This window comes from Oncorhynchus mykiss, chromosome 17, assembly GCF_057628025.1.
Source record: "Oncorhynchus mykiss isolate SJ-2025 chromosome 17, ASM5762802v1, whole genome shotgun sequence".
In the NCBI taxonomy this organism is placed as follows: domain Eukaryota; kingdom Metazoa; phylum Chordata; class Actinopteri; order Salmoniformes; family Salmonidae; genus Oncorhynchus; species Oncorhynchus mykiss.
The window spans coordinates 14,503,250-14,529,603 of NC_143038.1; the positions used below are offsets into that span (position 1 = coordinate 14,503,250).

General features: G+C 41.9%; 1 protein-coding gene and 1 long non-coding RNA gene across 2 annotated transcripts; one reads left to right on the forward strand and one right to left on the reverse strand.

The window, feature by feature from the left end:
• The first annotated feature begins 1,898 nt into the window (after positions 1 to 1,898).
• Positions 1,899 to 8,750, forward strand: LOC110493760 (3-oxo-5-alpha-steroid 4-dehydrogenase 2). The gene is made up of 5 exons (XM_021568220.3): positions 1,899 to 2,339; positions 4,667 to 4,830; positions 5,463 to 5,564; positions 6,628 to 6,778; positions 6,979 to 8,750. The coding sequence occupies exons 1-5, from the start codon at positions 2,062 to 2,064 to the stop codon at positions 7,043 to 7,045; spliced, it is 762 nt and encodes a 253-aa protein (XP_021423895.1). The 5' UTR covers positions 1,899 to 2,061; the 3' UTR covers positions 7,046 to 8,750.
• A 221-nt stretch (positions 8,751 to 8,971) lies between these two features.
• Positions 8,972 to 10,448, reverse strand: LOC118940398 (uncharacterized). The gene is made up of 2 exons (XR_005036959.2): positions 9,761 to 10,448; positions 8,972 to 9,345 (listed from the first exon to the last, which is right to left on the reverse strand). It is a non-coding gene; the product is annotated as an uncharacterized LOC118940398 (long non-coding RNA).
• Positions 10,449 to 26,354: the final 15,906 nt, after the last annotated feature.

The following is a 26,354-nucleotide window of genomic DNA, read 5'->3' on the forward strand; positions in this document are numbered from 1 at the left end:
TTGACTCATATGCTGTGTGTGTATAAATACAGAGCCAGTGCTCTGGACAAGTGTGTGTTCCGCGGACCATCTAGGCTTCTGATATGTTTGTATTAAAAGCCTATATTGAACTCACAAGTTCTTGTAAGTGTTATATTTTGAAACGATTCTCCACGACACTGTGCTAACATAATTGTAAAAGGGTTTTCTAATGATCAATTAACTAACACAATGTGCCATTGGAACACAGGAGTGATGGTTACTGATAATGGGCCTCTGTACACCTATGTAGATATTCTATAAAAGAAATCTGCCGTTTCCAGCTACAATAGGGACGACAGGGTAGCCTAGTGGTTAGAGTGTTGGACTAGTATCCGGAAGGTTGCAGGCAGTTAACCCACTGTTCCTAGGCCGTCATTGAAAATAAGAATTTGTTCTTAACTGACTTCCCTAGTTAAATAAAGGTAAAATAAATTTAAAAATAAATAAATTGTCATTTACAACATCAACAATGTCTACACTGTATTTCTGATCAAATTGATGTTATTTTAATGCACAAAAAATTTGCTTTTCTTTCAAAAACAAGGACATTTCTAAGTGACCCCAAACTTTTGACCGGTAGTGTATATCTCTCTGCAAAAACAGACAGGTAGGTTTTAGTGTACACATTTTCAAGGAAAATAGAGATTTAGCTGAGTAAGTCGAGTTTCAAGGTCCTTGGTGTCCACATCACCAACGAACTATCATGGTCCAAACACACATTGACTCGGTACCGGTACACCCGGTATATAGCCTCGTTATTGTTATTTTATTGTGTTAGTTTGTATTATTTTTTACTGTAGTTTATTTAGTAAATATTTTCTTAACTCTTTCTTGCACTGCATTGTTGGTAAAGGGCATGTAAGTAAGCATTTCACGGTAAGATCAACACCTATTGTGTTTGGCGCATGTGACAAATACAATTTGATTTGATCTGACATGTGTGTCATCCCAGTGCATGAGATATGAACTGGATGGAGCTGTGTTGACTACTGTCCTTTTCACACAAAGATCCTGATGAAAGGTGGGACGATTCAGTTCTCCATAAGTGGGGATCTGACGTTTTTGGTTTAAAAATAATTTCAGTGGAAAGCAACCAAGGAGAGCAAATTTGGCCATTTTTGAGATTTCAAATAGATTAGAAAATATCAAATTCCCGGGCTGTGTGGCTCAGCACAGCTTTCAGAAAACCTGCCATTTTAGTGTGTTTGAGGCAAACACTTGCATCTTGATATTATATGGAGTAATAATCTAAAATGTAATCAGCTGTTTTTAAGAATGTAACTGTTATCCGATTAAACAATTTATTTAAAGTAATTTGGTCCGATTACAGTTACTTCATTTTTGTAATCTGATTATGTAATCCCTGTTATGCGTGAGTACCAAAACCTGCTCTTCTCTCACAGTACAATGTCACTGACATTGGAAGACTACCAATCTCCCTTTGAAACAATTTACCCCTTTCCAGACAGAGTGCCTCGTGGCAGATTTTATACATTCTTGAGGAGATTGATTCGCCAAGGGCCAACTCTGATCACTCATCATTTTCACATGATTAGAAAAACATCAGTATAGTGGTATATGTGGTAGGCAAAGACTGGAGGGCAATGTTGTTAATGGTTTTGTCTAGGTCTATTTGTTCTGCAATTGTACATGTAAGTTATCCTTTACTTTAAAAAAACAATTACAAAAAAATATGTATATAATGTAATAATTCCTTAGGTTTAAAAAAAAAAATGGTGATGTTTCACACTCAAATAATAGTAGTGCAGAGAAGTTACATACAAACTACTTACATAAAGCAGCAAGATCATGACCCTTCTCAGATTCAACAGTGACTGAAACATGAGAGACTCCCGTTGTTTTAAAGGGGAGGAGTTGGGAGTAGTAAGTGTGCCTCTCCCATTCACACACGTCTCACACCAGCATACACAGATGGAGGCTACTCGATCTTGACAGAGTGGAGACCGTGGAAGCGTTGCTGAACACGAGGACCTGAAGGAAGAGAAAGAGAAGAAAGGAGAGAAGGAGAGGGGGATAATAATGGAGTGCAAGGAGAATGTGATCCACTTCCTCAGCTGGGGGTTCATCGTTGGTGCAGTGGCGTATCTCCTTCAGCAGACCAGGACCCAGACCCCGTATGGACGCTACGTGACCTCGGATGGGACCCCAGGGAGGACCTGTCCTGCCAAGCTGGCCTGGTTCCTCCAGGAACTGCCTTCTTTCCTGGTGCCCATGCTCCTTCTGCTCTCCACTGACACACAGCCCAGCCTGGGCAAAGACCTTCTTCTCTGGACCTTCTGTCTGCACTACTTCCAAAGGTATGTGTACACATTAGATTGGTCCCCGATCTGTAAGTATACAAATGTGATGAAAGAAATAAAAGCTGAAATAAATCATTCTCTCTACTATTATTCTGACATTTCACATTTGTAAAATAAAGTGCTGATCCTAACTGACCTAAAACAGGAAATGTTTACTGGGATTAAATGTCAGGAATTGTGAAAACTGAGTTTAAATGTATTTGGCTAAGGTTGGTGGCAAGAATTTGGTATACTTTAAATTGAAAAACTAAGTGTTGAGTCAAGTGTAGTTGTTTGTAGCAGTTTATAAACCATGTGCCATGGAATTGGTACATCAAAAATCTCCTCCCATTTATTTTGCAGCCTGTATAGCGCAGCTGTCAATTTTTTTGTCCTCAGATGAAACTGGTATATTTTTCTATTTATGCCAGTTCCTTTCGGACAATTTGCATCTTTAATATACAGCAGGCAAACAAGTTCCCTTCCTTCTCCCTTTTCCACTTGCCTCATGGTAAATATGGATTGAGCAGATATTCCCATTTATTTTCGATAACTGCATATGTGACATAACTCCTCCGTTTCTATTAATAATAGAATTAATAAATATTATAAAAATGTTTAAAAAATTCCATCATGTTTTTTTAATAATCATTAATAATATTTGAGTTTAACCATAACATTTGTTGTATTATTTGTTCTATCTTTTCTGGAGGATAAAACTGAAATTATAACCAGCTTTGTATGGCTTGTTTAAGAGTGTAACGAGTGCGCTGAGAGTCGAGAAGCAAGTTCATGGAGTGAGAGTTTTAATAAATAAAATAAACAATTAACACAAAACACAAACAACGCACCAACATGAAAACAGAGTCAATAACACCTGAGGAAAGAACCAAGGGGAGTGACAGATATCGGGAAGATAATCAAGGAGGTGAGGAAGTCTAGGTGAGTGTCATGAGGCGCAGGTGCACAAGACGATGGTGACAGGTGTGCAGGATAATCAGCAGCCTGATGACCTAGAGGCCGGGGAGGGAGTATACGTGACAGAAAGGGAAATACTTTAAACTAAATTTCATTTTCAATTAGTCGGAAATGAGAAGTTGTAATCTATATGAAGGCAAAAAAAAAGCCATTTTTGAACAAAGGATGAACTTTTCTTAATAATCTACTGGAGAACCATTTTGGGTTTAAGTATGTCTTATGTATGAGTGAAGCTTTTAGTGAGAGGTTTAAAGCTTTAATATTTTATCATTTTAGCCCCCCCAAACTGGCGCGGCAGGAAGCCTACTGGTTAGAGTGTTGGACTAGTAACCCAAAGGTTGCAAGATCAAATCCCTGAGCTGACAAGGTAAAAATCTGTCATTCTTCCTGAACAAGGCAGTTAACACACTGTTCCTAGGCCATCATTGAAAACTGTCTTAACTGACTTGCCTGGTTAAATAAAGGTAAAATATAAATAGGCACATTTAATTTAGTCTGGCTTGGCATTCCAAATAAAATTAAATATTTTTTGCTCATATGATTTTAAAAATGAATCATCTGGAGTAGGCAATGCCATTAGTAAGTAAATCCTACTGTTGTCAGATCTCTTATATAGTCAAAACCTGTGGAGAACAATCAACGGAGACCGGGTGTGAACATATTTACATGGTAGGGAATTGAACGTGCATCAAATTCACAACTGCCCTTAAACCAGGTCAGCACACCTACATGAATGTATGTTAGTCACCATCTTCTGCCATATCAAACTTTACTCAACAGGGTCATGTTGGAGAAAATGTTTCGAAACAGGGAGGTAATACCTGAACTTGTCCAATAAGAAACAATATTTTTGAGTTATGTTGCAATATTACTTTCCCCACTGAACATGACCCTGGGCTTTGAGATGAGCCACCAAGCACATGAGCCCTTACCTGGAGTTCACTCAAAAAACAGGAGAGGAAGGAGCAGAAGTCAGAACAGAAGTGCCCCTGGATGTAACTAAAATCCTGTTCCACTGTTTACTAGTGTTACAGGGAATGGGAAGTATGTATGTAGATTGACTAGAGGCTCAGGGTGTACGGAGAAGGGAGGGGAACCGTTAAACAGTACCCACTCGATCAGTATAGGGCACAACTTTGTAGTTGCAGATTGTCGAACGTTGCAGATAGAAATGTAATGAAGAGATGACGTGATCCCTTATTCTACTTGTTACAGGGGAATGTTTGTTCTACATAATCTATTTCTATCTACGTTAAGAAACACGGCCCTGCATGGCTTCCAGGTACTCACAGTTTGTACACAGCAGTGCTATATTAACCCATCTTTGACTTGATTTCTTTAATCAATATTTTTCTGTTTTTTACAAGAACGTTCATCTACTCCTTGCTGACCAAAGGCCGCCCTTCCCCTCTCTACATTGTCTTCTCTGCGTTAGTCTTCTGTTCCGTCAACGGTTTTCTCCAAGGCCACTACATGCTCCACTGTGCCACGTACGATGACACGTGGCAGACCGACATTCGTCTAGGCACCGGTAAATGAGATCTGAGATCCAAGCGGAAATGGTTTAGCAGTCCCAGCCCTTATTTAGAATATTTCAGTGCCTGGATTGATGTTCACAGACATTTGGCAGTCATTTGGTATCCTATGTCGAAGCCCTAAATAAAATGCAATAGATTTATTTACAAAGTAATGTAATTTCAACCTTTAAAGGGTAACATTTGATAACTGCTAGGGCTACTGTAGATTAAGTCTGAGATCATTAAAAAAAACATGTAATTGGTTAGGAAAACACACAACAGGAAAACCAGCCGTGCAGTCTGGGAGACTCTAATCTGGCCAGAGAACTTTGAGGCTTTCAGTCTGGAACTGTGACGAAACAAGTTTGCATTTGCTTCCTCCTTGCCAATGTTCTGTGTTTATTGGTCATTTAATGAGGCTAGATTCTTCAAAACATGTATTTATTGGTCCCAGCAGGATATGGGACGACTATTTTGACAATATTCTTCCACAAGAATAGAAATAATGATTTGTTGAAAGTCTGACTTTGGGGTTGCATTGTACAAGCTTCTGCCAGCATGAAAGCTTTTAAAACCCATTTGAGTTTTTTATAGAACTAGAACTAGAATTTGGTTTGCAATAAGCACCTGTATTGTTTTTTTTCAGGTTTGCTGATGTTTTTCCTGGGAATGGCCATCAACATTCACAGCGACCACATTCTTCTAAATTTGAGAAAACCCGGAGAGGTTGTTTACAAGATTCCAAAAGGTACAAGATGGAATTCTGGATAACAGATGTCCAGCAGTGTTTCGGCATGTGTTCCAGTCTTGTGAAACAATAGCAAAAACGTGGATCTTTAGCCAAATAACCATGTTCTGTACTCTTTACTTAGCCACTGTCCACACAACCATGTGATGATAAACAGAACAAGCAGAGCATATTCAGAACATTCTGGTGTCAATGTGACCTTTTGCATTTATCTCTACTTCCTTTTGCTTTGTGAGGGCTATCTATGCCTGTGCTGATCGAAAGATGTTTAAAGGCCCAGTGCAGTCAAAATGCATTTTGTCTGTGTTTATCATACTGTACAACAGCTAATGACACTAACACTGTAAAGTGTGAAGTGTGAAAAAAACAACTATTTCCTGATAATTGCTGGTTTTGGCTTTCCATGGTGACATCACCATGTGCTAAATTGGTTAATATACCAATAACAGAGTTCCAAATCTCTCTGCCAATAACAGCTAGTTTTCAGTTTCCCCCTCCCCACTCAGACAGTCCTGGCAAAATTCTAGATTGAGACAGATTTTTTGTTGTTGCTAAAAAACTGTTTTTGCCCATTTTATTAGAAATTCTATTACAGAAAGGTACTTAATTGTTACCCAGAAACTTCTGCATTGGGCCTTTAATTGCTAATGTAATCACCAGGGTCATAGAAGATTGTGAGCAACGTACACAAGGCATTCAAAGTTTGGCCAAGAAACTTCAGACACAGGAAGCAAACGTTCCAGCTTTCTGGGCCATTACTTAACGGAAAGGTTCAAAAGGAACATCTTGCAACTATTATCAGAACCATGCGGAAAAAGATGGAGAAAAGTGAAACAGGGAAGAAGGCCACAGCGGATCTGTTTGAATTAACTGTCCAAGTAGTATATTCAAACAATGGATCCCTTGACATGGGGTGCTGGGTCAAGAAAAATGTAACAGATGTGAAGTAGGGTCTGAAAAGGTCATGGATTGAAATGTTGTGAACTACTTTTACGGTATGAGTGTACAGACCCTACTTCATTACTACAGTACTGAAATAACTGTCTGACACTTTATATTCCAGGGGGAATGTTTGAGTATGTCTCCGGAGCAAACTTCTTTGGAGAGATTCTAGAGTGGTGCGGGTATGCCCTAGCGACGTGGTCCCTAACGACGTTCTCCTTTGCCCTTTTCACCATGTGCTCGATTGGACCGCGGGCCTACCACCACCACAGGTACTGACAGGTCCAACCTCAAGAGCCTTCTGTAATCTCTTCATGCTCATACTCACACTGATACACTCGTGTTCACTGGTATTGATACAACTATAGATCTTTCAGCAAAGCAATGAGCCCGGACTGTCTTGTTGGCATTTTACAATGGAAAAGCATGGTAGTAGCATGGTCCTTCAATCTGACACTGTATTCTCTTTCAGGTACTACCAAGAGAAGTTTGAAGACTACCCTCGGTCGAGGAAAGCTGTGATACCTTTCATATTATAAGAAGAACAGCAAACCAGAGAAGCCTTAATAAATGGACTGACCTAGCTAAAATCATTAGTCATAGCCATGATATTGGCATTTACTGAACTCTGAAATCAAATGTATTTATATAGCCCTTCTTACATCAGCTGATATCTCAAAGTGCTGTACCGAAACCCAGCCTAAAACCCCAAACAGCAAGCAATGCAGGTGTAGACACACGGTGTCTAGGAAAAACTCCAGAGAAAGCCCAAAACCTAGGAAGAAACCTAGAGAGGAACCAGGCTATGAGGGGTGGTCAGTCCTCTTCTGGCTGTGCCGGGTGGAGATTATAACAGAACATGGCCAAGATGTTCAAATGTTCATATATGACCAGCATGGTCAAATAATAATAATCACAGTAGTTGTCGAGGGTGCAACAAGTCAGCACCTCAGGAGTAAATGTCTGTTGGCTTTTCATAGCCGATCATTAAGAGTATCTCTACCGCTCCTGCTGTCTCTAGAGTTGAAAACAGCAGGTCTGGTACAGGTAGCACGTCCGGTGAACAGGTCAGGGTTCCAAAGCCGCTTGTCCTATATTGCTCTTTTCTGTGGAGCCCATTTGACCAAGCTTTAGCTTTCAGTAACTAGACATATTGAACCTATCATCTCATTGTACTCAGAGCTATCATATTCCACCCTTGCAGCAACATATCTGTAATGCCATACTCCAAAATACTTGGGAGGAATGAATTATGTGGCAGCATTTATCATGGTCAAAGCTCATTGAAGGATAAATAATTCAAGGTGAAGAGAAAGGGGGGTGGTGGGTAGGTCTTGAAAGAATAACATATTTTATGTTGAAAGGGATGACTGACAGCCTTTTCTTCTCTGTGCAAAAAGGTATCTCGTGGACAGATGAGCTACTTCACTTTTGGAAAGGCTCATTAAATCTCTGCTTATTTACCTTGGGTCTGAAAAAAAACCTTGGTCTGTTTGTTTTTCTTATGCAGTTTATCAAATAATATGCGATTAATAACTGCTGCATATGCGATTACACTTTTTAATTTCATGCTTGCTTGGTTAGATATATCCAAAGGCAATGTTATCCTTCATTAGGTGGGACAAAGGCTCAGCTTACTTGGAAAGCATGTAACTTGAATGTCTGGCTGCGCAGTGACATTCACCAATCAAATTCCAGAGAGATGGCAAACATTGCCACCCTCGGAAACTAGTCGAGCTAGTGCATCACTGAGGTTCTTGACAGACAAGCTTAAAAGTACGTGTTATGACATGACAGTAGTTGTAATCCTCTTATTCTAACCCTAGAGGGCAGTATAAGCTTTTTCATGTGGGTATCATGTTTTAGAGAGCGCAACAACATGATAGTCCACTAAAAGCAGACATTGGCCACATTAACATTTCAATCCAAGGTGGCTTTTTAATTTCCTTCATTGGCACTGATCTGGAGAAAGAGCAGTGCTGATGACGGAAAAGATTAAACTCTTTCCACCTTACTGAGCCAGCCGAGCTGTGTTGCGCTGGCCTGGTTACGCATTCACCATCGTTTTCTGGAACCATGCTGGAAAGGAGCATGTGAAAATAAAATCTCTGAACCAGCACAGTACAGTTTGGGTCAGCACGATAAAGTGAAAACAGCTTTAAAGATGTTGAAGATGGAACATGTTAAGAATGGAGGTCCCAATATTGCTTAGTTAAAGGTTAAATAAAAAAATATTGCACTCAATTGCGATGGTACTTAAGCTCACTCCTTGGTCTAATTTAATATAATCTCAAATTTTGTTTCAATGGAAAGAATCAAATGTTTGCTTTCATGACTGACATTTTAAATGTAACCGATTATGTGATGTCTGTCTGTAAAGTGTCTTGAAATGCAGCCCTGATCTTCCCTGGGTGAAACATGTTCATACTCCGCACACCTGTCAGCAAGTTACTCTGCAGTTTGACTTATTGTGAAATTCATAGTTTAATTTGATCTCTAACAGAGGAATAACATTTGCAGCTAATCAAGCACAGGTAATTACATCATTATCTTGAGTTCAGAGTTCAATTCCATTTACTCCACACGTGAGTCGTTAAAAATATAGTAGTCAACTGGCAAAACGCCTCACCACCAGTCACTCCTGGGAATCCTTCTCTTTCAGTGACATCTCAGAGCGAGCGACGCTTCTCATAGCCCTCTGCATGAGCCAGGTGGTTATGGATGCCAAGAAAGGACCCCCCAACCACCCACAGCCAGTTCTTCCTCAACCAGCTCTTCATAGTCTCAGTCCATTATATAGCCTAGTAGATGTTGTCCTTTCTGAAGGATGTGTACGTCACTGGAACAAAAGAGAGAAAAATGAAGATGCAAGATACTCAGTCATGTCAACTCAGAAAGAAGGTGATCTACACAACTGAAGGATGTGTCACTTTAAATATGTTTACGCTACAACAAGACCTTGACATGCCTTAGATTACATCAAGAATGATAGGATGATAATCATGATTCATGACATGGGGCGGCAGGGTAGCCTAGTGGTTAGAGTGTTGGACTAGTAACCGGAAGGTTGCAAGTTCAAACCCCTGAGCTGACAAGGTACAAATGTGTCATTCTGCCCCTGAACAGGCAGTTAACCCACTGTTCTAGGCCATCATTGAAAATAAGAATTTGTTCTTAACTGACTTGCCTAGTTAAATAAAGGTAAAATAAATAAAAAATGATTCATAACAATAACAGAGCTCCAACATGCTTACCTCACTCTCCTTCACCAGCTACTTTGCCTTGGCAGGGGCTTGTGGTGAAATTTATGCCACAATGCCTGGTTCGAAAACATAGTCCTGTTTATTCTTGTGTAGTGCAGGGTGCGACTTGACATTGTACCAACCCCATGGGCTCGCGCCCATGACAAACTTTGTAATTATTTCAGATAGTCTGCAATCCCATGATTGAAAGGCACTTGGCTCAACTATAACCACAAGCATAAGGAAAACATGTCAAGAAGCATTGATTTGTTAATGCAAATCAAGTCAAACTTTTGAAAAAAGGGTCCCATGCATTTATTTTCTCTTGACAGTTTTCAGTTGTTCAACCAGTCAGTCATCAAATATAGCATGAATAACTGCCTTGCTTGGGTTAGACTTGCCATTTGAGTCATTTAAGCACAAGGCTATTCTCTGACATAGCACAGCTAGCTAGCTAGCCAAGTTATGTACAGCTTTTGCTAGTGAAACAGCTGCCTTTTGATACCTTCAGAGATCATTCATTCATAATGCTTCATACATACAATGACACACATTTTTCATGTTGTGACCTTCAGTAATGTCGTATTTCACCAAATGTAAAAGCTGGCAGGCTAACTGAAAGTTTGGTAACAAGTGGCTTGGTTTAGCTAGCTAGCTCTCATCATCAGAATCAGCTCTTTCTCGTACGCCCACCATTTCTGGGTCCTCGCAACATTGTCGACTTGAAGATGTGCTAGTGAAACAGCTGCCTTTCGATACATTCAGAGATCATTAATTCATAATGCTAATTATTGTGCATTGTGGATAATATCAGCATCAAGAATCTCTTATATACATATTATAAAATTAGATGTTTTCACTGAAAACAAATTTTCCACTCAATATTTGAAACAAACGTTTTTAAAAACGACCTACTAATTATGCAGGCAATATTTTAGCCACCTAGTGGTTAAGAGTGTTGGTCCCATAGAGAATGATAGAGGCCTCTAGTGGCCAAAATACAATTTTTGCATGGGCAATAACACTGAGGGCTGCCATCATTTTAACAAGGTCAACTGTGTGGTACTTTCAACTTCATTGGCTGATCCCTCCTGGTGACCTTGTTGGAGTAATGTGCACCTGGGTCATCAGGAGGGATCAGCCAATCGTGAAGAAGAAAATAGACTACTTCAAAATGGAGTTAGTCTCAATGGCACTGCCCATGCTGTCACAGACGCCATAATGGCAAGGATACAATGATGAGGCCTCTTTCCATCTCTATGGTTGGGCCAGTAACTGAAAGCTCACTGGTTTATGTGAAATATCTGTTGATGTGCCCTTGAGCAAGGCACTTTACCGTATTTGCTCCTGTAAGTCGCTCTGGATAAGAGTGTCTACTAAATGACTACAATTTTAATGTAAACAACATTTGTTTGCAACTTTGCCAGGACAGGAAACTGTGTTCCTGCGTTTTCACAATGTCATGTTGAAGTGGTAAGCAGAAGCCATGTTTATTTGGCTGGTTAAATGTTGACAATTCATCGTTGTTACATTAATAAACACTTCCCTCTGAAGCTCTCTAAAATTGATTAGAAGTTTGGGCCAGCAGAGGGAGCTGCCTGCCTGTGTAATTCTTACCAGATGGATTGCTCTCCTCTCTCTCTCTCTCTCTCTCTCTCTCTCTCTCTCTCTCTCTCTCTCTCTCTCTCTCTCTCTCTCTCTCTCTCTCTCTCTCTCTCTCTCTCTCTCTCTCTCTCTCTCTCTCTCTCTCTCTCTCTCTCTCTCTCTCTCTCTCTCTCTCTCTCTCTCTCTCTCTCTCTCTCTCTCTCTCTCTCTCTCTCTCTCTCTCTCTCTCTCTCTCTCTCTCTCTCTCTCTCTCTCTCTCTCTCTCTCTCTCTCTCTCTCTCTCTCTCTCTCTCTCTCTCTCTCTCTCTCTCTCTCTCTCTCTCTCTCTCTCTCTCTCTCTCTCTCTCTCTCTCTCTCTCTCTCTCTCTCTCTCTCTCTCTCTCTCTCTCTCTCTCTCTCTCTCTCTCTCTCTCTCTCTCTCTCTCTCTCTTCAGGAAGAAAAAATAGATATTTGTGGAGCCATGCCTGTAAAATAAGCTAACATGGTTAATTGGCCTACTCAACAATGTCAACAGACCACACACTGCATGGAAACCAAAAAATAGAGTGGAATCCAGAACCAGTTCTTTTCTGTCTACTACTATCCAATCTGAACACAAAATGTAGTGTAAAGAGAAGAGGTGTAGCTATGCAGAAGATGCTGTGTATAGAGCTGCATTGTGGTCAGCCATCATTGGACAGGAATGTAGAAGGCTCAAGGCCTGGAAGGTGATGAGCAGCAGTGTCATGGCCTGTCTGTGCAGCACAACAGTTGGACAGTAATACTCTTGTGACACGGGGTAGAAAGATAAGGTTCGGTGGTGGCTCGAACCGGAGATGATGCAGACCAGATACTGACAGAGGATTAGTGTGGAATGAATGAGGAGGCATCTGCTATAGCCTGAACTTGGACGAGGATGAGTGAAGAGGAGAAGGAGTCACTTGAAGTTGACGACTCCCCCATTCTTTTTGGATCAGATTCAAGATTGCAGACAGACAGAATTGTTGTGATTATTTCTCTAACTGGGACAGTTGGAAACGTAGGGGTATAAGCACAACAACTTATGACTTCAAAGCATTATATATGATCTCATAATAATGCGTTAGCCTATACAGTACATGTTGGCCTTATTTTAAGTGTTCCCAAATAACCTATTCAGTTATACCTAAAGCTAACAATATGTGAAAAAAGCTAAGTATGTAATAAATCAGAGATGGGCAACTCCAGTCCTTGGGGGCCTGATTGGTGTCACACTTTTACCCCGGCCCAAGCTAACACACCTGACTCCAATAATCAACTAATCGTGATCTTTTGTTTAGAATGCAATTAGTTTCATCAGCTGTTTTGATTAGGGTTGTGGAAAAAGTGTGACACCACTCCGGCCCCTGAGGACTGGAGTTGCCCATACATGTGCTGAATGCTAACTTTATTTTTTATCAGAAAAAATGTTACCTAGGGACACTGCATCAAATGGGGTTCTGGTTAGTTACAATGTGGTTGGGAACAAAAGGTGCAGCAGTACAATGAAGAAGTTGGCCTTAAGTGGCCAGTGATAGCTGAGCCTCTATCAGTCATAATAGTCCCAACTCCCTGTGCACCACAGTATACATCACTTCTTATGAGAACCAGGAACTAAAGCCACGTTGGCCCATTTAAAGGCTGTGAGAAATGAGAGCTTCTTTCAAACCGGTCCTTTTCAGATGTCTTGGGTGGGACACACTGACGTGTTCTCTCTATTGATGGAGAAGCTTATCTAGATCTATTTGCCCTGTGGGGCAAGCTGCCGACAGTTTTCTAAAGCCACGAAAATATACTTTACTGAATAGCAAGCAAACTCAGGGTGTGAAGAAAATCAAAGTTGTGACAATGCACTTCAGTTGGCCTCAATAAATGGACTATCATGCACAAATGATGTTTGTTTAAACAAACAATGAGAACGTTTAAAGCCACAACTACAAAAAAAAATCAAAAATCTTCATAAACAGCAGGTGTGGAACTGTTTACTTACGGGGCCTTCCCAAAAATGCAGAGAGAAATAAAAAAAAGTACAAGGTCTTGGTCCAGTTACATCTGTTTGGTTTGGTCTTGTTCTAGGCTGTGATCGTCCAGGTTATGACTGATTAAACTTGATATAGCGAATCCCAGACTTCATTTAGGGAATACCTATGTTGCCCAATGCAGCTGTGGCTACTCAAAGAGTTCCTATGGGTGTAGGGAAAAGGGAGGGGGGCTTTTCTGGACTGGCCAGACTCTAGAAGTCACATCAGTCTGGCCAATATCCATGTGTGTGTGTGTGTGTGAGAGAGAGTGAGTGAAAGAAAGAGATAGAGAAGGGGGGCTTTAGTGGGGAATTTCATCTGTGCAATGTCAGCCCTTACACCAGAGGAGTCTGGTGGGAGGAGCTATAGGAGGATGTGCTCATTGTAATGGCTGGAATGGAATCAATGGAACGGAGTCAAACATGTGGTTTCCAAATATTTGATGTGTTTACCGTTCCATTTATTCCATTCCAGCCATTACAAGGAGCCCATCCTCCTCTGCTCCTCCCACCAGCCTCCTCTGCATTACACCCCTTTTTGAGTCACCAAGGCGTTTATCACTAGATGACTATCACCGTACACACACCCACACGTACACACCCCAATTCCCCAAATAGCCCCCATATCTCTCACTCACTCACTCACTCACTCACTCACTCACTCACTCACTCACTCACTCACTCACTCACTCACTCACTCACTCACACACACACACACACACACACACACACACACACACACACACACAACCGACTTAGAAATCAAGGAATGTCTTGGGTTCATCATGTCCTGGTATGAATGAGGGATATAACAAGAGGGAAGAGGGATGGCTGAAAATAACCATTCACTTAGGGCCATGTGATGTTGTAAGCCTAATGGTGTTTGAAGGGCCACAGAGTTCTCCAATACTAACCACTCACCTTTAATCATTCAAAAATGTTTTTAGGTGGTTCAAACTGAACCCTCAAAGCCCCATCAAAGTGTTAGGTGCATGACCCATGATGATCCTAGCCTGGTCCCAGATCTGTTTGTGTCTTGCCAATTCCTATGGTCAATGTCACATGCAGAGCTGTGTGACAGCACAAACAGATCTGGGACCAGTTTTGGATGTCAGTGCAATATCAAGAAATGACAAAACAACCCATTGCATGGCAACGTTTGTGCGTGAAGCGTGGAGTCAGTCAGTCAGTGCTGATGGTTAGCGTGCAAATGGGTCTCTCCATGATCTTGCCGAGAGTAATTCGATAAAAGGGAGATATTCCAAGCATGGCCCGCAACCTGGATCCCGGCCAAAGGCGAAGCAATGCGGTTTCTTAAACTCGCCACTTATTTTGCTCCCACACCCATTACACATGGTAATGGAGGGAGGCATTTCAGCAACATTCCCGTTGCGTTCCAGTGCTAATATTAGTATTCATTTCAAGAACGCAGGGCATGGTGATTGGAGATGGCGAAAATACTATTAGTGTCATTAGTTGTTTATTAGAATGAACTAATATATTAATTGCTTAGGCTATTCATGGTTTGAAATGTAGCATACATTTGTAATGTGCTGTAACTACATTCTGAAACCACGGCTACTATTCCTGAAACTTCACTGAATATAGGCTAATATATGACAATATGAACAAGTCTGGAGAAAATACTTCATTGGCCAGAAATACAAATAAAAGTATCTCTGTTCTGTGGAACTAACTGTACCATCATTCATTCCAACGAGCAAGAGAAGAGAGGCATATAAAAATATTTTCCCTGCATCAATTTGTTGATTTACCACCCAGCCGTATGGCCAAGTAGCTCTTATATCCATGACCCACCCATGAAATTCTGTGTCTAACAAGGTTTGCCACGTATCGCATTACATAGATAGTTTGTTTTTTAAATGCAATTCCAGTGGAATATTTTAAATAAAACCACTTACTCAACATTGCATCTGGGGGCTTTTCGGAGAGGGGCTTGACCTTGTTCTGGCTTGTCTTAATGGAAATGAATGTGTGTAAGAGGTCTCAAGACGAGACAGTGGTCTGTGTGGGTGTGCATTGTCTTGCAGGAGTGACTTGGTCTTCCACAAGATGGCGCTGTTCCTTTCATTGGCATGTGACAAGACTTGTTCAGGCGCTCTCTTTGCATCTTTGTTTACAGGAGGTTAGCAAATTAGCCAAACTTGGTGCAAACTTCCCCTAAATTGTAGAATTTTGCCTTTTTGTTGTTTTGAAGACTCGGAAGCACATGTCATTCATTTGATTAGTATTAACCAGTGGAGGCTGCTGAGTGGAGGACGGCTCATAAACATGTCTGGAATGGAGCAAATGGAATGTTATGTATTTGATACCATTCCACAAATTCCGCTCCAGCCATTACCACAAGCCCGACCTTCCCAGTTAAGTTGCCACCAACCTCCTGTGGTCTTATCTGTGCCTTTAGCCTGGTAAAAGTGTCTTGACAAGTGTCTTTCTGGGGAAATCTGCCTACTCTCACATTTGTTCCCACGGTGGATTCCAGTCTAAAATACAGTCATCATTCATACTAACCAGTCAAATGTCAAGGGGTTAACTATAAGGCTTGGCCGCACCAAGAAAGTCTTCCACCAATGTAAATGCCCTCATAATTTAGAGTAGATCAATCTTAAATCGAATAGGTTATTTTGCCACTGCTACACCTATTCTCGAAAAGACAAAAACCTAAGAAAGCCATTGCCATGGGTGAATCATCAGAAAATCAGCTATTATCATTTTAATAGACTCGTGAAGCAAAGTTTCCCAGAAATATTATATTTTGCAGTGAGAAGTCTGCAGAGAGTGGGCAGCAACTATTCATCCTTGAAAGAGAAGACAAATCACCTGATCCCATCTCCTTTCTTAATTTCTTTCTTTTTGCCTTTTTAATGGCGGAATTGTTGGTTTTGAGGAGGGGTTTCTTGTAGGGCTGGGAATTGCCAGGAACATCACGATACAATATTAGCACAATACTTAGGTGCTGATATGTATTGCGATTCTCACGATTCTCTATGTATTGAAATTCGATACTGTGATTTTCTTGCGATTTGATGTTCCAAATATATTTCTCCCTCTATCCCTGCTGCAGAGAGACAAGAAAGAGCCATAATAAAAACGAGCTCTGGTGCCAGTTCAGCCAACTAGCTTTAGCTAACGCTACCAAAAAATAAATCATATTGATATATGTAACTGGGAGAGGGACATAGAGAAAGTGTAACTATGGAAGATGGATGGACAGGCCGTGCGATAAAGATGAACGATTGAGCGAGACGGGGGAGGCAACAGAGAGATTCAAAGAGCAAAACAGACAGAAAGAGAGAGAGAGAGAGAGGATAAAAGTGAAATGAATAGAGGAGAGAATAGAGACAGAGAAAGAGTGTATAAACTATATACAAAGTGGTAATTGAAGAGTATCACAGCCCTGCCTGCTTAGTGGTAGGAAATAATCTTGCTCCTATCATTTACGTCTCACTCTCTTATCCTTGCCACTTATCCCTGTGTGGTGTGTTGTGTGGTGTGTCTTTGTTGTCTGTGGGGGTCGTGCGCGTCGCTAACCCGTGGCAGGTCACCCCTCATTGTCTGATAGTGTGGGAACCCTGTAAACTGGTGCATCTTCAGGTTCCACCCCCAGGGGAATAGGCTAAAGACACCAGCTGGTTATCTGAATGGAGTTAGGTAGGAAGATACCATCACCGGGATGGGGGGAGGAGAGTCGCTAACTGCTTGAAAGTTTTCTATTTTTTCCCAAAGTGAGAATCTATGAATGTGATAGACTTTGAGGTTGAGTTTCATATGTGTGTTCATTCTGCATTTATACATTCCATTGCCTTTATAATTATGTAGCAAATAAATAGTATTGACTGGCTATTGTTTGAATCGGGGTCACTGTTTAACTCCAGTTATACAGTGAATTGAAGTACATCATATTCTTATGGAGAAATTCCATGTCAAAATCCACAGACAGGAATTGAACTGGAATTGACTTTAACTCTGGAATTAATCTGAATTTGGGTGACCTAACTATCAGGATTTGATCCCCCCCCCCCAAAAAGCATGCATAAGCAAAAACTGTTGCTTGCTCTGACAGAGCAGACAACCGATATACAGGTTCGAGAGAGAGGTCATGTCTGTGCAGGTATCCACATGGTGACAGGATCATTTTTGTTCCAGCCCAATACTAACACACATCATTTAGCCAAGAGCTGGATGATCACCTAGTTGAATCATCTAGTTGTATTAGAGCTGGGAAAAAAACTGTGCGGTCCTGTCTGTACGCCCCCAGGACTGTCTGGAGTTTAGAAACACTGTCTGGCACCGACCCATTCAAAGAAAGAGATAACGGGAGACCAGCCCAAAAAATTGTCTGGAGACTCATTAGTAAGTCTAGGTCTAGGTCATCGTTTAACAAGACCCCCATTGTGATAAGTACTCATAAGTAGAGAGAGGAACAGGAAGCGAGGTTCCATTGTCATTAGCATCATTTTGTTTTTAGATTACAGGACACAAGACTTAATTCCCATCCAATCAAAAAGCCACTTTGTTGCAGACTCGCAGCAGAGACACATGGCAGTTCCACTTAGCAGCCTTGAGGCTATAATGTGTGTGTGTGTGTGTGTGCCTTTTCAGAGATTGTCATTTAAGCCCCATTTCCTGTTATCAGGGATAAAATCAGCAAGGGACAGAGCTGAGGTTGAAGAAACTTTACACTGTGTGTGTATGCCTGTGCGTGCGTGAGGGCAAGCACACACACATGAAAAAGGGAGACAAAAAGAGATGAGAGAGAAAGAAAGTTTGGAGGGAGGGAGGGAAACATGGTGAAAGCATTTTATTGATGGCCTGGGGGCAGCTTGCTGGTGTTGAGTTCTTGTCTACTGTTGGCATGAATAGCATTACACAGAGAGAGACCGGACATGATATGACTCAGTCAAACACTTAGGACTAAAGGACACAGATTGAGCCTAGTCCTGGACTAAAATACATGTTCATTGGAAAATCTCCTTTGAGCATTAATCTGTGCCTCCAACAATCGACAAGTGTCCTAGTCCGATCGCTATGTATTATGTGTATTCTGATCGGTATGCATGTTATGTCAATGTGATTTGACCCGAAGGCTACAGTTGCCATTTTGTGTTTAAAGTTAGTAAATATTGTGTTGAGTTAGAGTTCAAATCCCATCCCTCAGAGTTGTAGCATTGATGCGTAGGCTACATTAGCTATTTCCCGTCACATTTTGTACAACCGCCCTGAATATATCACGGGCATTATGAACGTCGTAACAATTAGCTAAATCTTATAATACGAAGCTCAATCTACAACATGGGTAGGGGAACCCTGCGGGCTCACGCGGATGTATGGGCCATTGTTTTGACTGGTCTTTTTCACAAGTGTACACTGTTTGTTTAAACGCTGTGATGGGAGTGAATGAATTCCATAGAGGGAGACTGAGCTCTGTGTGGTTGCTGCTGGTGATTATAGTATAGCGGGCATGCACACACACAAAAACGCACGAACCACACACACATACCAACAAACTCTCTCTCTCTCTCTCTCACTCTCTCTCTCTCTGTCTGTCTCTCTCTCTCACACACACACCATTCCAGATGTATTTCCAAGGATTTGGGTCCCATTACATGGTCTCTGCCATGGTATGTATCTCCAAAGCCTCATTTGTCTATTTGTGTAGCTAATTCGACATGACATGGCAAATTGAGAAGGGACTATTTTTTCCCCCTGTAGATTGACGACTCGGGATCCATGCAAAAGTGGATGTGCAAAAATGCTTAATGATTTGGTGTAATTAGTGGCTATGATGCAATTATTTGTTGTCTGTAGCAGTCTAGACCATTATTAACATTATTAATGATCACGGTCCCCTTTAGCAGAGTTGCATTTTAATTTCTTTTAAGGCATGTTTTGCACAAGGAAGTCACTCTGGATCCAATACTTTGAATTCATATTTTATCAGCAGAGAAAATCCTGCTGGACCATAGAGAAAGGTGAAAACACAATACTACAGCATCCATATTAGGAAGTTGTGAGTCGTCAGAGTTTTGTCTGACAACGACCTAATATGGATGCCGTGCAATATGCACATTTTGTACATAAAGCATAATTCAGGCTAGAGGTGACTGACTTTGTGTTGATATCATGGATATCAATGTGATACCTTAAAGGGGCAAAAAGGAAAAAGTACTGACCAGAAAGCCAGAGATGTGTCTGTCCAATCCAAGCTGATGGACCCACTGACTCCCTAAAACTCCCAGAGACCGCGGAAAGCTTTTCCTCTGGTATGTAAAACTTAGAGTTCCCATGGATTTAGAAAAGCGAACAGAAGCTCAATGACCTTAGTGCACCAGCAGTACATGCATACGTTTCCACTCACATCAAGTATTGTCACGACTTATCTATATGGGAAGCAGAACTTTCAGGGCCTAAGAGAGCTCGATTGCGGTCAATTCCATTCGAACCGAGTCAATAGAGCAAATGAATTGAGAAATAAAACCTTATTGTTCAAAAATATTATTGTGAGGAATACATCTTATTGTTAAGCATAAATCCTATTCTTAAAGTTATGGGCAATTTTCAATTAGTGTATTAATGTCTTGCATTAAATGGGTTGAAATGGATCTCACTCAACCCTGTTCAAGAGTGAGAAAGAGGATGAGAAAGGGTGAGGAGGGTGAGGGTGAGAGACGGTGAGGGTGAGGATGAGAGACGGTAAGGGTGAGAGACGGTAAGGGTAGATGATTAAATGGGCAGAAAGTCCGGGCTTGACTTCAGCCCTGACCAGAGAGCTACGCCCACCCCTTGCATGATGCTCTCTGCGCTTTTAACGGACCTCTGAGACTATCACAGTGCAGGTGCATTTATACGGAGACTTGATTACACACAGGTGGATTGTATTTATCATCATAAGTCATTTAGGTCAATATTGGATCATTCAGAGATCCTCACTGAACTTCTGGAGAGAGTTTGCTGCACTGAAAGTAAAGGGGCTGAATAATTTTGCACGCCCAATTTTTCAGTTTTTGATTTGTTAAAAAAGTTTGAAATATCCAATAAATGTCGTTCCACTTCATGATTGTGTCCCACTTGTTGTTGATTCTTCACAAAAAAATACAGTTTTATATCTTTATGTTCGAAGCCTGAAATGTGGCAAAAGGTCGCAAAGTTCAAGGGGGCCGAATACTTTCGCAAGGCACTGTATGTTGAAATTTATGTTTCTTTTGATGGCATAGAATGCCCTTCTTGCCTTGTCTCTCAGATCGTTCACAGCTTTGTGGAAGTTACCTGTGGCGCTGATGTTTAGGCCAAGTTATGTATAGTTTTTTGTGTGCTCTAGGGCAACAGTGTCTAGATGGAATTTGTATTTGTGGTCCTGGTGACTGGACCTTTTTTGGAACACCATTATTTTGGTCTTACTGAGATTTTACTGTCAGGGCCCAGGTCTGACAGAATCTGTGCATAAGATCTAGGTGCTGCTGTAGGCCCTCCTTGGTTGGTGACAGAAGCAACAGATCATCAGCAAACAGCAGACATTTGACTTTGGATTCTAGCAGGGGGAGGCCGGGTGCTGCAGACTTTTCTAGTGCCCGCGCCAATTCGTTGATATATATGTTGAAGAGGGTGGGGCTTAAGCTGCATCCCTGTCTAACCCCACGACCCTGTGTGAAGAAATGTGTGTGTTTTTTGCCAATTTTAACCACACACTTGTTGTTTGTGTACATGGATTTTATAATGTCGTATGTTTTACCCCCAACACCACTTTCCATCAGTTTGTATAGCAGACCCTCATGCCAGATTGAGTCGAAGGCTTTTTTGAAATCAACAAAGCATGAGAAGAGTTTGCCTTTGTTTTGGTTTATTTGGTTGTCAATTAGGGTGTGCAGGGTGAATACATGGTCTGTTGTACGGTAATTTGGTAAAAAGCCAATTTGACATTTGCTCAGTACATTGTTTTCATTGAGTCTGCTGTTAATAATAATGCAGAGGATTTTCCCAAGGTTACTGTTGACACATATTCCACGGTAGTTATTGGGGTCAAATTTGTCTCCACTTTTGTGGATTGGGGTGATCAGTCCTTGGTTCCAAATATTGGGGAAGATGCCAGAGCTAAGGATGATGTTAAAGAGTTTTAGTATAGCCAATTGGAATTTGTTGTCTGTATATTTGATCATTTCATTGAGGATACCATCAACACCACAGGCCTTTTGGGGTTGGAGGGTTTTTATTTTGTCCTGTAACTCATTCAATGTAATTGGAGAATCCAGTGGGTTCTGGTAGTCTTTAATAGTTGATTCTAAGATCTGTATTTGATCATGTATATGTTTTTGCTCTTTATTCTTTGTTATAGAGCCAAAAAGATTGGAGAAGTGGTTTACCCATACATCTCCATTTTGGATAGATAATTCTTTGTGTTGTTGTTTGTTTAGTGTTTTCCAATTTTCCCAGAAGTTTTTAGAGTCTATGGATTCTTCAATTGCATTGAGCTGATTTCTGACATGCTGTTCCTTCTTTTTTCGTAGTGTATTTCTGTATTGTTTTAGTGATTCACCATAGTGAAGGCGTAGACTCAGGTTTTCCGGGTCTCTATGTTTTTGGTTGGACAGGTTTCTCAATTTCTTTCTTAGATTTTTGCATTCTTCATCAAACCATTTGTCATTATTGTTAATTTTCTTCGGTTTTCTATTTGAGATTTTTAGATTTGATAGGGAAGCTGAGAGGTCAAATATACTGTTAAGATTTTCTACTGCCAAGTTTACACCTTCACTATTACAGTGGAACGTTTTACCCAGGAAATTGTCTAAAAGGGATTTAATTTGTTGTTGCCTAATTGTTTTTTGGTAGGTTTCCAAACTGCATTTCTTCCATCTATAGCATTTCTTAATGTTACTCAGTTCCTTTGGCTTTGATGCCTCATGATTGAGTATTGCTCTGTTTAAGTAGACTGTGATTTTGCTGTGGTCTGATAGGGGTGTCAGTGGGCTGACTGTGAACGCTCTGAGAGACTCTGGGTTGAGGTCAGTGATAAAGTAGTCTACAGTACTACTGCCAAGAGATGAGCTATAGGTGTACCTACCATAGGAGTCCCCTCGAAGCCTACCGTTGACTATGTACATACCCAGCGTGCGACAGAGCTGCAGGAGTTGTGACCCGTTTTTGTTGGTTATGTTGTCATAGTTGTGCCTAGGGGGGCATATGTGGGAGGGAATGCTGTCACCTCCAGGCAGGTGTTTGTCCCCCTGTGTGCTGAGGGTGTCAGGTTCTTGTCCGGTTCTGGCATTTAGGTCGCCACAGACTAGTACATGTCCCTGGGCCTGGAAATGATTGATTTCCCCCTCCAGGATGGAGAAGCTGTCTTCATTAAAATATGGGGATTCTAGTGGGGAGATATAGGTAGCACACAGGAGGACATTTTTCTCTGTTAGGATAATTTCCTTTTGAATTTCTAGCCAAATGTAGAATGTTCCTGTTTTGATTAATTTAATGGAGTGAGTTAGGTCTGCTCTATACCAAATTAGCATACCCCCTGAGTCCCTTCCCTGTTTCACACCTGGTAGTTTGGTGGATGGGACTACCAGCTCTCTGTAACCTAGAGGGCAACCAGTGGGCCTGTCTCCTCTATACCAGGTTTCTTGCAGGATGACAATGTCTGTATTACCGATTTCTTTGGTGAAGTCCGGGTTTCTGCTCTTTAGGCCAAAGGCAGATGACCTCAGGCCTTGGATATTCCAGGATAATATAGTGAAGGCTTTTTGTTCCATAGAGTGTCCAATGTTGTTGGTCGTGGTTTGGCCTCAGGCCAGTAAGTGTGAGCAGAGCCTGCTGAGCATCTGGTACATGCCATTGGCTTGGGCGAGTGTGAGAGTGGGGGTTGGGACTGTTTGCCCGCTCACTACCTGGGCGTATGTGTGGCTTCCATGTTGAGGCCCTCTTTGCGGGGGTGGGGTGCATGGGGTGGGCAGGAGTGGCATAGGTCTGATCTGAGGGGGCCTAAATGGGGTGTGGGCATGGTTGACGTGAGGGGGTGTTGATTGGTTGGGGTGGGGGTGTGGATGTGTCTGGGTGTACTGTGGTCTGGATGTAATTCCTCTTGGCGTGGGTCCTCTATGTGTAGGTCCAGGGGGGGGTCCTGCAGACCTGGGAGGGTGTCTCGCTGGTCTGGGTGGGGTGTCTATTGATCTGTTGCTCCTGTGTGAAGTGTTGGGGATACGTTTGAGAGCGATGTCCTTTAGACAATCACTCACCATGCTTGAAGGGACACACCCTTCTGACTTCGCCCGGAGGGCGGTGCTATACGTCACGATGGGCGTGGGTTTCAAAGTGCAAGGACTGCCACGTTCTCCTGCCGAACCCTCCGCCTGAGACCACATTCATGAATGGGTGGTGGGTTTATACTTAATAGTTTACAATTGCACTTTCACATTAGTTCATCATTTTGCTTTATTTGAACTAAAAACTGTCTGGACCAGTTTCCCCAACCTACAACGCCAATGCCGCTATCAGCCAATCTACTCAATTTAACTGAATAAAATGTATGAAACTGATCATGACGATATTTAATCTCATTTTAAGATGATTGGTTAATCAACATGCAATAATACCTATATACTGTCAATCAGTGAGATTAATGAATTACGTTGCTGGCTTCATTAAAAACCATATTATCCTGGAGGCATACTTATACACCCAGTTTCAATACTTTGCGTGAATAATATCTCTGAACTCTACACAATGTGAAGTTCGAATACAAAATCATTTATGTTTAGATTCCTTCTATTCTGTGACGGCATGAAATAGCAAACATAATGTAAATTCAACGATTACATTGGTTAACTTCATCTTTGTGGCTCCCTGGTGAAACAGTAACATCCATTACAGTAGTTAGGTTTTAGCCAACCTGTACTCGATGGTTTAGCAGTTGTGTGCTTGGCTTGTTCTCAACACTGTGCGCACCCATATGCACGCTGAAAATCTACACCCACCGTGGCGTATAGCACGGGCCACCGGGGGCAAAATGGCGTGAAAAAAGTGTGTCCACATGTTTGAAAGGACAAAAGCGGCAAAAAAAAACTCAAGGAAGCAAATGGCTGAAACAGGGAGGGACCTACCTACATTTGTCCAATAAGAAAATCTTGTTTCGTTTTTTTACTGCAAACTGTTTTGCTACCGTGCAAACTCATGAATACAACCCTGGTGAGCTACTTGGCCAACTACCTTGCAAAAAAAAAACAACTTTTTAACAAGACCAGATAGCAACACCTGACCTAACCATCCTTTGCAGGGATTGATCATCTGACTGACCAGCGCCTAAGGCTTGGGACTAGTCACCAGGTGCCAATGGGGGGGTGGGGGTGGGGGATCACTGCTTGGGACTGGGGAGTGGAACACCTGCCAGGGCCCTCGGCTGGTCCCTGATAGAGGCACGACTCGCAGCCACTTTCCCAGGCTCCTGGATGAATGGTCACTAATATCCGTGGGAGACGGCTTTTCCCTCAGAGCAGCCCCAGTATTCAGCACAGCACGGTGCGGCACTGCTGACTCCCAGCTTGGCAGTCTTGTGAGGGCTTAAGCCATTCCCTTGGCTGGAACCCCTGGTGGAAAATAACAAGCGGTCCTCGATAGGTTTACAATAGACAGAGAGAAAGAGAGAGAGGTTTGCAGAGTTGAATGTAAGGGTTCAAGTGTTAAAGTATTAAAGTGAGGAAGTGTTTATAGAGCTAATGTGAAATAGGTGATAAAACAACTTAAGAAGTACATAAGTACCAGGAATTTCAGTGCCCTCTTACATTTGCTCTTTCTTTTTAATCTAAGGCTCCTATTGAAAGCCCTCCATGTCAATTGCAAACACGGCTCTTGATCCCCAGTGCAACAGCAACAACATGAGCGAGTTCATTTTCTTTGGTCGAAAAGAAAGCAAAACACACAAAACAAGCTAATGACATTCAAGTATGCACCCCCCCCCCCCGAACAAATTCTTCTCTCAATTCAAATCAGATGAAGATATTAGTCTCACGCAGTTGGAACACTAACGTTCTGTAAAAATCGGAGCACATTTTCCAATTTGGATAATTCGATATCGACAGGCTCTTCAGGTCTTGCCAGAGGATTAGATTTCAAAATGCGGGGAGGGAGAAAGCGGAGCGTGGAAATCGAGGAAAGAGCAACTCCACCGTGACAATACTGCTTTTGCTGCTAATGGTCAAAAGTATTGGCTTTGAATCACTTTAGCCTCCTCCCCCTCCTCTACCGTGGTTCCCCAAGGTCATTTAACTCATTTCCACACTGCCCAGCATTGGGGTTCGCCCCAGCCCCACGACCTGGAGCTGTTTGGATAGAGTCATGTTTACAAAATGCCACCAGACACTCACACAAGTGTTTACTTTGCACCCACCCATGCACACACACACACACACACACACACACACACACACACACACACACACACACACACACACACACACACACACACACACACACACATATACACATACACACACACACACACACACACACACACACACACACACACACACACACAAACCTACCCAAACCCACACACACTCAGACCCACACAAACCACCCCCACTTCCAGAAGTAATCATTCCCTGTAGCAGGGGGATCTAGCATAGCTGTTGGGGTGGTCAGAGAAGGGAAATGGATACCTCCTATTCAAGTTATTTTTACCTCGTTTTCAGAGACAGCAAAGCTGTACCATACTTTACCACACAATACCTCAGACCAAACCAAACCATGTCATGTCATACCATGCCATGCAGTGGTGGTTCTAGGTTGTATGGCTCCCTGGGAGAACCCCCCCCCCCCCCCCCCCCCCCCCCTTCAGCTGTTTTGCGAAAGAAAATGAAAAGCATATGCATCCAAGTCTTCATAAAAGCTGCTTATAGTATGTAAACTGAACATATCCCTCCCACGACTAAACTCAGTACCACAAATTCTTAGCATGCTTCAACGTTTTCATTGCAGTT

Excerpts from the sequence above, each read along its gene's own strand:
- LOC110493760 (XM_021568220.3), top strand. The coding sequence starts at position 2,062 with ATGGAGTGCAAGGAGAATGTGATCCACTTCCTCAGCTGGGGGTTCATC. Across the intron at positions 5,565-6,627 it reads TGTTTACAAGATTCCAAAAG|GGGGAATGTTTGAGTATGTC; the intron begins GTACAAGATGGA and ends TTTATATTCCAG. Across the intron at positions 6,779-6,978 it reads CGGGCCTACCACCACCACAG|GTACTACCAAGAGAAGTTTG; the intron begins GTACTGACAGGT and ends ATTCTCTTTCAG.